The 13,055-nt window shown below is 42.5% G+C and overlaps 1 protein-coding gene across 1 annotated transcript in view; it reads right to left on the bottom strand.

The window, feature by feature from the left end:
• Nucleotides 1-13,055, bottom strand: part of ninl (ninein-like) — a 132,453-nt gene that overhangs the window by 110,610 nt on the left and 8,788 nt on the right. Inside the window, exons 2-3 of the mRNA XM_078230189.1 lie at nucleotides 8,609-8,808; nucleotides 5,103-5,199 (exon numbers count right to left, since the gene is read on the bottom strand). Coding sequence (XP_078086315.1) covers nucleotides 5,103-5,199; nucleotides 8,609-8,791 — 280 coding nt within the window. The 5' untranslated portion in view covers nucleotides 8,792-8,808. The remainder of the gene's footprint in view (nucleotides 1-5,102; nucleotides 5,200-8,608; nucleotides 8,809-13,055) is intronic.

Below are 13,055 nucleotides of genomic sequence, written 5' to 3'. Positions count from 1 at the left end.
TTCCATGCCCCCAGAAGGGGCATATTCGGAGAAGAATAGTAACTCGGGTTATCAGCAAAGAATTCTGCACTGATTGGGAAGCCCCTGGCACAATGAGATCCTCACTGGGATTTGGGTTCCTTGGAGCCTTATCTCTGGATAAGGCTCTCGGGGGGGGGGGGGGGGGGAATCATATTGTTTGTGGACTAACAGTCCTGGGAAACAGCACTTCAAAAGCACTGGAGGCTGTCAACCAAGAAATGGCCGAACTGAGATTATATGCACAACAGACACAAGACGCAGTGGACTAGCAGTTAGCACAACAAGGGGGAGTGTGTACAATTATAGGCAATAAATGCATAACCCATGTCACAGACAAGTCCTATAACATTACACAGGTCATCAATAGCATCAGAGAACAACTTGATAGCTTCAGACAGGGACCCAAGAAAGGAGGTAACTGGTTGGAATGGTTAGTGGGGGGGGTCCTGGGAGTCTTATCTATTACATGGATTGGTCATACTCATTTCAATTGTAATTGTCTGTTGTCTGACTGTTGGATGCCTTAAAGTCTGTTTTAAAATAATGTTGACTAGAATTGTGCCAGGAGCCAGTGTATACATCGATGAAGAAACCCCGATGAAGATCCCCGAAGACATCAGAAGAAATGAAGGAGGAAAGAAGAAGAACGAAGAATTATACATATAAAATTGTTGGTCTAGGGATTATTAAAGTCATAATCCGACCAAAAGTGGGGACTGAAGTGGGGAAAAATATACAGATGAGTGCACTTTAAAAATGACTGCCTGGCACATAAAAAGAGTTAACTGGGAGAGAAACCATAAACAGGCACTGACTCTTAGCCCAGACAACTACTTGGAATTAAAACATGCAGAAAACTACTTGTAAATTAAAACATGCTGGAACTAGATACTGCAGGAAGCCAGTGGAAATAGGGACAGTCCCAGGACAAAAGGGTCTGTTAAAGAGATTAGCCACAAATGGGAATGGGAATACATAAATGCAGGAAAACCAATTATTATATGAATGAGCCGAAACTAAACCATTGATAGCCACTGACGTAGGAAATGTATCCATTGATAGAACAATGTGATGTTAACATGCTTATGTCTGTATCTGTCTGTATTTGTCTATAATGATGTGTTAACGATCGATCACCTACTTGATTACAATGATGTGATAATGGCTCGATGTCCGGTCCATCTATTGTGTAAAGGGTATAAAGATGGACCGCTCCTATTGTCTCATTGAGAGAAGGTTTGCTGCTTGTTAGTGCCTTGTCTCCATGAAGCTTCATTAAAATAAAACTGTATTCTTGAAACCTTCAAGCCTGACTCAGTGGTACATTTCCCACAACATGATGATGAAAATATCAACACTCTGAATGAAGTTTATTGAAGGATAAATATTTGCCAGGACATCAGGAGGACTTCCCAGCCTCAAAATAGTGTCAAAGAATCTTTTAATTCTACCCAAAAGGGCAGCCAAGGCCACGTTTTAATATTCCACCCTAAACACAAGTTAAGCACATTGTCTCATCACCTCAGTAGGTATGGGCTTGAGTCTTGCCCCATCATAAAGGGTGTTACTTAACATTTGCGTTATGAGCCTTCGGGCATTAAGAATGAGTGGTGTTTCAATGGATCCACAACATAGAAATAAATCTGGCACCACTCAGTCAGAGGACAACAGGGATAGTCAGTAGAGAATGGAAAAAAATGCATTAGTGTTCTTCTGAGATTATCAAAGCAGACAACTCGAGCAGCAAAGGGGGTTTCACTCTACGTATGTTATCCTTTACCTGCTGCTTAATGTTTACAGTGGAGTTCTATTGTCTTAATTAAAGATGATAAAGTTTATATGGCAAACCCCCTAACTATATTGTTCCAGACAAGAGAATACAAGTGGGCAGTCAAAGGGCAACATGATTTAGGATCCACCTAGATAGACATGGGAAATTTGTAAAGCAAGAACTGTTGAAAAAACAGCTGTTGGCTAATTCAGGTAGACTTTTCCCTTAAGAATGGAAAAGGGTGAGGGGTAGCCCTCCTAAAGGATGATACAAGAACGTGAGCGAGAATGGATTTTGGCTCAGAAAATAAGGAAGACTTGTGAGCAGAGATTAGAAATAGCAAGGATCATAAAATGAAGTAGGATAAGGGTGTTTAGCAGTGGTTACACTGTTGGGCAGAGCATTAAACAATAAATTACTGGAACTTGTAACAAAGGCAATATAACAGTCGTGGGGGACTTTAATCTTCATATAGACTGGATCAAATTGGCAAAGGAGGTCTGGAAGATGGGTTGTTAGAATGCTTTTTGTGAGTTTCCTGAAGGAATATGTACTAAAGATAGGGATTTTCTATCTAGCATTATGCAAGGCAGCAGGATTAATTAGTAATGTCAAGCAAAGGATCCACTTGGAAACAGTGATCATAATACAATTGAATTCCACATTAAATTTGAAAATGTCACACCCCAATCACAAACAAAGATCTTAAAACTTAAACAAACCCAATTACACATAAATGACATGAGGCCTGGCTAAGGTTGATTGAGTAAATAGGCTCGAAAGGTATGGCAGTAAAGAAAAAGTGAGAAACATTTAAAGAAACTATTCAAAACCTTCAGCAAAGATGCATTCTCTTGAAGAGCAATAATCCAGAAAGATTGATGCATCCATAGCCTACAAAGGAGGTTAAGGGTAGTATTAGATTAAAAGAGGCTTATAATGTTGCAAATAATAGTAGCCAATCTGAGGATTGAGAGTGTCTTAGAGACCTGTCCTGGTCCCCCCCATGCCAACTCTATAGTTAAGAAAGCCCACCAACGCCTCTACTTTCTCAGAAGACCAAGGAAATTTGGCATGTCAGCTACGACTCTCACCAACTTTTACAGATGCACCATAGAAAGCATTCTTTCTGGTTGCATCACAGCTTGGCATGGCTCCTGCTCTGCCTAAGGCTGCAAGAAACTACAAAAGGTCGTGAATGTAGCCTATTCCATCACGCAAACCAGCCTCCCATCCATTGACTGTCTACAGTTCCCACTGCCTCGGCAAAGCAGCCAGCATAATTAAGGACCTCACATGCTCTGGACATTCTCACTTCCAGCTTCTTTCGTCAGGAAAAAGATACAAAAGTCTGAGCTCACGTACCAACTGACTCAAGAACAGCTTCTTCCTGCTGCTGTCAGACTTTTGAATGGACTTATCTTGCATTAAGTTGATCTTTCTCTACACCCGAGCTATGACTGTAACACTACATTCTGCACTCTCTCCTTTCCTTCTCTATGAACGGTATGCTTTGTCTGTATAGCGTGCAAGAAACAATACTTTTCATTATATACTAATACATGTGGCAATAATAAATCAAATCAAAATCATAGTTTCAGGATATTCAGGACCGAGGAGGAGGAGAAATTTCTTCACTCAAAGGGTTCTGAATCTTTGGAATTCTCTACTGCAGCAAGTTGTGGATGCGCCACGATTGGTTATCGAGTTGGGGGGGGGGGGCGGGATCAGGATATTGAATTCGATGATCATCCATGATCAAAATGAATGGTGGAGTAGGCTCGAAGGGCCAACTCCTGTTTCTATGCTTCTATATTTAAGGCTGATGGAGACAAATCTTTGGTCGCAGGGAATCAAAGGATATGACAGCCAGTCAATAAAGTGGAGTTTAAGACAAGATTAGCTACGGTTAAATTTAATGGTAGAGGAGGTTCAACTGGCAATATGGCCAGCATTTTTGAAGAAGTGACCAGAATGGTTGACGAGGGAAGGGCCGTGGATGTCATCTATATGGACTTTAGTAAAGCGTTTGACAAAGTCCCTCATGGTAGGCTGGTGAAAAAGGTAGGATCTCATGGGCTAAAGGGGGAGGTGGCTAGATGGGTGGAGAACTGGCTTGGTCACAGAAGACAGAGGGTGGTAGTGGAAGGGTCTTTTTCCGGCTGGAGGCCTGTGACCAGTGGTGTTCCGCAGGGCTCTGTATTGGGACCTCTGCTGTTTGTGATTTATATAAACGATCTGGAAGAAGGTGTAACTGGGGTGATCAGTAAGTTTGCGGACGACACAAAATTGGCAGGACTTGCAGATAGTGAGGAGCATTGTCAAAAGCTACAGAAGGATATAGATAGGCTGGAAATTTGGGCAAAGAAATGGCAGATGGAGTTCAATCCTGATAACTGCGAAGTGATGCATTTTGGTAGAAATAATGTAGGGAGGAGCTATACGATAAATGGCAGAACCATAAAGGGTGTAGATACGCAGAGGGACCTGGGTGTGCAACTCCACAGATCCTTGAAGGTGACGTCACAGGTGGAGAAGGTGGTGAAGAAGGCATATGGCATGCTTGCCTTTATAAGACGGGGCATAGAGTATAAAAGTTGGGGTCTGATGTTGCAGATGTATAGAACGTTGGTTCGGCCGCATTTGGAATACTGCGTCCAGTTCTGGTTGCCACACTACCAGAAGGACGTGGAGGCTTTGGAGAGAGTACAGAGGAGATTTACCAGGATGTTGCCTGGTATGGAGGGGCTCAGTTATGAGGAGAGATTGGGTAAACTGGGGTTGTTCTCCCTGGAAAGACGGAGGATGAGGGGAGACTTAATAGAGGTGTATAAAATTATGAAAGGCATAGATAGGGTGAACGGTGGGAAGCTTTTCCCCAGGTCGGTGGTGACGTTCACGAGGGGTCATAGGTTCAAGGTGAAGGGGGGGGGAGGTTTAACACAGATATCAGAAGGACATATTTTACACAGAGGATGGTGGGGGCCTGGAATGCGCTGCCAGGCAAGGTGGTGGAGGCGGACACACTGGGAACGTTTAAGACTTATCTAGATAGCCATATGAACGGAGTGGGAATGGAGGGATACAAAAGAATGGTCTAGTTTGGACCAGGGAGCGGCACGGGCTTGGAGAGCCGAAGGGCCTGTTCCTGTGCTGTATTGTTCTTTGTTCTTATTACAGTCTTATTTATAGTTGATACACCAATAAGTTTTAACAACATTCCTCCATGTTAAATGATGAAAAAAATCAAGCCCGCTCTTATCCTGAGGGCGAATTAAACTAAAATATATGAAATTGAGACTGTACTCACCTGGTTCTAAATAACTGCTCTCATCTTCTGAGATACTGAGGTCAATACTGGTAGATAGCACAGCAACAAATCCTTCTTTAAAATCATTAAAATTTACCTGAAAGTTTAAATAATATCAGTTACTTTTTGAAGAAAGTAAGGGCAACGAACTACTGAACTCACCACACAAAGGTGATCAGATTCTGCCCATATCTGCATGTCTGAGACCAGGGACTTACAGAATGGCACTGTGCACATAATCACAAGTGGAGTATTACCAGTTGCACAAGTATTATGTTTTTAAAAAGTTTTTATTTATTGGTGCCACAAGCAGGCTTACATTAATACATTGCAATGAAGTTACCGTGAAAATCATATGTTCTATACATCAACACTCACCAATATATACCTTGTTTCCACAAGTTTAGAATGTAAAACATTAAATTTTTAACAGTTTACATTTTACTGAAAATTTCACACAACCAGATCTCTTCACTGGATCCCTCCCAACCAGCTGAATAGCTTGTATCTGGACTAAACTTAGTTGGTCTTTGTTCACCGTCTACAGGTACCTCCTCTCCACTAACACAACTCCCATCTCAGCCTTCAGCAAGATCTCTGCCAACTCCCTGAATAATGGAAATTAGAAAGATCGATTTCAGAAAATGACATTTTGGATACAGTATATGAATAATTAAGGACATGACATTAAATGCAGCATGTTGCCTTCTACCATCTTGGTAATAGCACAATAGAATGGCAATGGAGTGGTTTACTAATCGTAGCAATCAATCTTAATTAGTTTACAGTGCATCCAGGCACTTGCAGGCATGTCAACCAAATAGCAGGCCAACTTGTAGTCAAGGCTCACTGATGAATGGTGACCATTTGACTGAGTATTGGAGGGTGTTTGGTGTCCTCATAGGAAGAACAGGCCATTCGGCCTTTTGAGGCTATTCCACCATTCGATTAGTTCATGGCTGATCTGTACCCTCAACCCCATTCATCTGCTACTTTTACCCAACAAAAATCTACTGGTGTAATGAACCATTCAAACAACCCAGCACGAATATTAAAAAATATTGTGGAACGAAAAAAAAAGCCCAGGATATAGAGTAACCTGATTGGTGGTTATTTTTGATAACGCTTTCTTCCTCCTCGCCAAACTAGAAGTAGGACAATGCTAAGATCAACAATTAAACCATTAATTTACGAATCAGCCAACCGATAGAACAGAGCAATTTTAACTTGGGCTACTCAGTCCTTTGGGTCGGTTTCTCCATTCAATTAGATCTTGGATGATCTGCACCTTAACTCAATCAATCCATACCTTATTTCTGCGATACTTAATGTCCTGCTTTTTAAAATAACTATCAATTTCAGTTTTGAAATTTTCAATTAATCGAGCAATGGCACATCTTCAGGAGATGCTTCCTGACATCAGTCTAGATCTAAGGTTATGTCCCCTTGTTCTATATTAATCTCAGGGGGTGGCACAGTGGCATAGTGGTCAGCACTGCTGCCTCACAGCGCCAAGGACGCAACAAAATGTCACAGGTTTCCCACCGTTGCTATAGGTGATCTAATTAAAGTGTTTAGCACGAATAAACTAATACATTGTGTAATTAGAGTGAACTTATTTCCACTGAGGTTGTGGGTGGAAAGGGGGTAGGAGGTTTTAAGTTTAGTTCATTTATTAGTGTCACAAATAGGCTTACATTAATACTGCAATTAAGTTACTGTGAAAATCCCCGAGTCACCACAATTCGGCATCTGTTCAGGTACACCGACAGAGAATTTACCATGGCCAATGCGCCTAACCAACACGTCTTTCAGATTGTGGGAGGAAACCGAAGCACCTGGAGGAAACCCACCCAGACATAGGGAGAATGTGCAGACTCCATACAGGCAGTGACCCAAGCTGGTAATCGAACCGAGGTCCCTGGCGCTGTGAGGCAGCAGTGCTAACCACTGTAAAGCAAGAGCAAGTGAAGTGAGGTGCGTGCTGATTGCACATAACATTGACTATGAGAGCCGTGAACTCCCTCTGCTTCCAAAATGTAAATATTTCTTTTGTTTTTGCCATTTGAAGATGATGAACAGTTCTATTAAGATACAAATGGTTAAGCATTTTCCACAACTCATTATGAAATATTCGGCATGTCTTGACTATATTTAATCTTATTCATGATGTCATGGTAACTTAACCAGCCCGATTTCAATCTTGGGGTCCGCTGAGATGACAGAAGGGCACTCAGACAGCCCACTCACTAGCCTAGGTTGCCCATCACTGACCTATACAAGTCCAGCCTAAACATAAATGTCCTCATAATTCAACATTTTTAGCTACTCCACTGTGGATCCACTCCAAGGCCAATATATTCTTCCTGAAATTCTGTGCCCAGAATTGAATGCAATATCCAGGTGGAGTCTTTACAACTGTAACATAACTTCCATCTCTTGGTAGTCCAGCCTCCTTGAGATAAATAAATAAATGTATATCTTAGACAGCTTTTAATGATTTTTCTGCTTGGATTCCTAATCTCCATGTACAGTGCACACTTTTTGATGGTTTGATTGGATTTGTCACATGAATTAGTATACAGTGAAAAGTATTGTTTCGTGCGCACTATACAGATAAGTATACCGGTCATGGAGAAGGAAAGGAGAGAGTGCAGAATGTAGTGTTACAGTCATAGCTAGGGTGTAGAGAAAGATCAACTTAATGCAAGGTAGGTCCATTCAAAAGTCTGATGACAGCAGGGAAGGGCTGTTCTCGAGTTGGTTGGTACATGATTCAGACTTTTGTATCTTTTTCCCAATAGAAGAAAGTGGACGAGTGTATGTCTGGGGTCCTTGATTATGCTGGCTGCTTTTCCAAGGCAGTGGGAAGTGTAGACAGAGTCAAGGGATGGGGGCCTGGTTTGTGTGATGGACTGGGCTTCGTTCACAACCCTTTGTAGTTTCTTGTGGTCTTGGACAGAGCAGGAGCCATACCAAGCTGTGATACAACCTATGGTACATCTGTAAAAGTTGGAGAGAGTCATGGCGGACATGCCAAATTTCCTTAAATTGTTTTCACTGGCAGGAGGATTAGTAACCAGAGGACATTGATATAAGATAATTGGCAAGAGAACCAGAGAAGAAATTATGAGATTTTTAAAAAATTTAAAGTTATGACCTTGATTGGACTGGCTGAAAAGGTGATGGGAAACATGCTAAATAGTAACTTGGAGTGAATCAAAATTGAAAACACACACAAAAATGGATAACAAATAGGAAGGTAGTTCTTTCAAAGAAAGACCTTCTATACTATAGGATTATAGGCATCTATACGCCCTGGGTGTACCCTCTACACCCCACCTCTCCTGCTACAGGAACAGAGAACTTCCATTCTAGAAATATATATTTCAAAGTTGGATTTGTGCATGCAAATCATAAAGGTCTCTTCACCAGCTGGAGGAACAGGTTGTAGGTATTTAAATACAGTGAAATGTTACCACCATGTACCCACAGGCGGGCCTTACCCTGCCATGATAGTTGCTGCCCAGAAGGGTCTGCAATAGAAGAGGGATTTGGGCCTCCAGATGAAGCTTTTGGCACAGCTCAGTCAGCTCCCCTCTGTCCAGGTATCCAGTGCCTGTGGTGTCGCAGTTGTCAAACACATCCTTCAGCTGTAACACGTACTTGTTCTGTTCTGCTTCATCCATCCCATAGCACCATCCAGCTGCAGAGGAAAATGAAGAGTTTAAAAGGAAAGTGTTGGAATTATCTTCCACTGGAGGAGAAAACATTCCAAAAATGAGCGATACCTTTAAATCACTTTCTTTACTTTTTTGAAAAAACAAACAAAGTTATGCAGAAGTTCCCAAACAGGGGGAAGGGGGGTATGTGATGATGAGGCTACTGAGAAGGTGATGGCCAAGTGATATTATCGCTAGACTATTAATCCAGAAACTCAGCTAATGTTCTGGGGACCCAGGTTCAAATCCTGCCACAGCAGATGGTGGAATTTGAATTTTAAAAAATCTGGAGTTAAGAATCTATTGATAACTATTGTCGAATGTAGGAAAATCCATCTGGTTCACTAATGTGCTTTAGGGAAGGAAATCTGCTGTCCTTACCTGGTCTGGCCTACATGTGACTCCAGAGCCACAGCAATGTGGTTGACTCTCAACTGCCCTCTGACACAGCCTAGCAAGCCACTCAGTTCAAGGATGGGCAAAAAATGTTGGCCAGTCAGCGACACCCATGCCCCACGAATGATTAATTAAAATAAAGAAATCAGCCAGGACAGGTAATTGTTTGGATCTGCAGATTTCTAACACAATACCATCGTAGGAGAAGCAAGACTGAAGAAATTGCCAGCCAAAATTCAACCAGTATTTTAGTTTGTTTATTAAAGAAAAAACACACACAATAAACTATTAACATCCGACCATGGCTCAATGACTGGATGCATGCAGATAGGCATAGAACTACACAATACAACACCCAAGTATCAAATCCTTTACTTTGTCAGGTTAACCCACATTTTAAAGAATCTAGGCTCAGTGATAGCAGCCTTACATTTCCAATGTGCTACAGAGATTGGAATAATAAACTTAGGCACCAGCTGCCCTCTCAGTGCTCCCCACTGGAACAGTGCTAAAATAGCGCTCCCCACTAGAACAGTGCTAAAACAGCAATCCAGAGATCAATGCTAAAACAGCACTCCCAGAGTCTGTACTAAAACAGCACTTCCAGAGAACAGTGCCAAAGAATTAAAAGAAACAAATGTTCGCATTTGTATAGGACCTTTACCATAATATAAAGTTCTAAGGTGCTTCACAGGAGAGGAACAAAATAATATTTGACACCATCGGGGCGGCACGGTAGCACAGTGGTTAGCACTGCTGCTTCACAGCTCCAGGGACCTGTGTTCGATTCCCGGCTTCGGTCACTGTCTGTGTGGAGTTTGCACATTCTCCTCGTGTCTGCGTGGGTTTCCTCCGGGTGCTCCGGTTTCCTCCCACAGTCCAAAGATATGTGGGTTAGGTTGATTGGCCATGCTAAATTGCCCTTAGTGTCCTGGGATGCGTAGGTTAGAGTGATCAGTGGGTAAATATGAGGGATATGGGGGTAGGGCCTGGGTGGGATTGTGGTCGGTGCAGACTCGATGGGCCGAATGGCCTCTTTCTGTACTGTAGGATTTCTAAGATTCTAAGATTCCAACCTATGGAAAGAGATATTAGCACAGCTGACCAAAGCTTGATCGAAGACATAGATTTTAAAGAGCATGTTAAATGAATAAAGTGAGGTGCAGAGGTTGAAGGTGGGAATTGTAATGCTTAGGGCCTTGACAGCTGAAGACACAGCCACCATTGGTGAAGCACTTAAAATTTGGATTGCTCAAAAGTCCACGCAAATATGCACATGCACACACATACATACATCATACATAAGATTCACACAAACCAGGAATGTCCTGGGTTCAGGGTCGAGTCTGTGCTGAAATTGCCATGTTAAGTGAGGTCATGGGTGATACACCTGTCTTCAGGTTGCAGAAAGGGGCAGGAAAGCGTGCTAACCTCTGATCACTGTCCAGTGATCCATCAACCCTTTGCTGAAATTGAAGACAGTAAGCAGCAGGATCGGGGTTCTTTGCAACAACCAAATATTTACTGTGCATACTCAGACTTGCAAACAGCCACTTAGATCCAGCACCAGAGGGTTGCCAGTGCCCAAGAAGCAGTGAATGGGGGAAAACTGGGTGAAATTGTTTTTAATTTAAAAGGAGAAAGTTTTAAAGAGAGCTCAGACATTACGTTTTACAACAAAAGTCAGAGTGTATAGCGCAATTGTTGTCACCACGCTCCTGGGCAGCATGGTGGCACAGTGGTTAGCACTGCTGCCTCACAGCGGTTAACACTGCTGCCTCACAGCACCAGGTACCTGGGTTCAATCCCTGGCTTGGGTAACTGTCTATGTGGAGTCTGCACGTTCTCGCCGTGTCTGCGTGCTGGTTAGGCGCATTGGCCATGCTAAATTCTCCCTCGGTGTACCTGAACAGGTGCCGGAGTGTGGCAACTGGGGGATTTTCACAGTAACTTCATTGCAGTGTTTATGTAAGCCTATTTGTGACATTAATAACTAAAAAAACTGTATTGCAGTAATACCTGTTTTGTGTATTAGCAACATAAGAGCAATAGGCAAATTCTATCTGTAATGTCTCTGCCACATTCTCAGGGTTCAACGAGAGGATCATTGGACAAAAGCTAGTGTCCTACTTGATATCAGGTACACAAGCACTCAGAAAAACCTCCCACAATATTAACACTTTGGTGGACTGGCCACACAGAGTCCAGGTAGCTAAAAACTGTCTCTCCCAACAGTTCTCTCAATGCTCATATGGCCAACATGCTCGGGGAGGACAGAGAAAATGTTTCAAAGGCACCTTGAAATTCTACTTGAAGCACGACAGCATTGATATTAATGACTGGTAGGAGCTTGTTACTAATCCTTCAGAACGGTGACAATTCACCCATCAAGCCGCATCGCGTTTTGAGTACCAGTGTCTTAATGATGAGGCAGAGCAACGGCAGAGAAGGAAAGAAAAGGAAGCACCTACTGGACTCCAAATCCCACTATCTCATGGGACACCTTGCCCCATGTGTCCAAGATCTGTGGGTTGAGAACTGACCTATTCAGCCACATGAAGACTCATGACAGAAACATGCAACCTTGACGGCGGCACAGTGGTTAGCACTGCTGCCTCACAGCGCCAGGGTCCCAGGTTCGATTCCCAGCTTGGAGCACTGTCTGTGTGGAATTTGCATGTTCTCCGTGTCTGCGTGGGTTTCCTCTGGGTGCTCCGGTTTCCTCCCACAGTCTGGAAGACGTACTGGTTAGGTGCATTGACCCGAACAGTTGCCAGAATGTGGCGACTAGGGGAATTTCACAGTAACTTCGTTGCAGTGTTAATATAAGCCTTACTTGTGACTAATAAATAAACTTTAGATGCCATCCTCAGACCGCAGATGACAACGTCACAAACTAATTCCTACCACTATAATTTCATAACTACAAATCACTGACAGTCATTTTTGAAGTGTCAGTTGTGGGCCGGCAGTAGCACTCTCACCCGAGACACGAGGTTGTAGGTTAAAGTCTAGGCTGATACTGCAGTTTAGTACTGCATTGTTGGAGGTGCATTGTTGGAGGCGTCACTTTTCAGATGATTTTAAACCAGTCTGCTGCCTCAGATACACAAAAGATTCCATGGTCCTGTTCGAAGAAGAGACCATGTTTTTCCTCATGCCCTGGTTAATATTATCTTTCAACCAATATCATTTTAAAAAGACAGATTATCTAGACATTTAATTAATTATGGCTTGTGAGGCAAATTGGTGGCTGCCATTTCCCACATTAAAACAGTGGCGACATACCTCATTGGCTATAAAGCACAACGGAACACCCTGAAGTCACAAAAAGATTTTAAATAAAGGCAAATCTTTTTTTCTCTAGCATTAGCCAGTGCTTGTTTTTTTGAAATGTACTTTCTGCAGACATTTCACAGGAACTCACAACTCTGTTAAATTTGTCACTTGTGTCACGCAATTTTCTTACACTTTGCTGTGCGTCAAGTGACTTTCACGCTTCTCAAAACCTCTACACCCCCTACACTATTTCTGGCCAAGAGGGTTGTTCATATTTCTGCCTTGACTACAAGATTCAGAAAACTATTTAGCTATGATACCCAGCCAGACAAGTCCAATCACATCTTCAACCAACATACACATACTTGTGTCAAACAGTAGGTAATAATTGTGAGCAGGAGTTCCAGCTTAGTTTGCTACTCTGTGACGTACCTCAGGTCAACCGTAACAACCTCCAGCCAAGGTCAAAATTAAGCACAAACAGGAAACAACCAGAAAGAAATAATTTGCAGTTATGTAGCACTTTTAACATTGTAAAACATCCCAAGGAGGTTTC

The sequence above is a fragment of the Mustelus asterias genome, chromosome 15 (genome assembly GCF_964213995.1).
Source record: "Mustelus asterias chromosome 15, sMusAst1.hap1.1, whole genome shotgun sequence".
Classification (NCBI taxonomy): Eukaryota; Metazoa; Chordata; class Chondrichthyes; order Carcharhiniformes; family Triakidae; genus Mustelus; species Mustelus asterias.
Note: the sequence above shows the minus strand (reverse complement) of the source record. Positions and strands in the feature narration are given on the sequence as shown.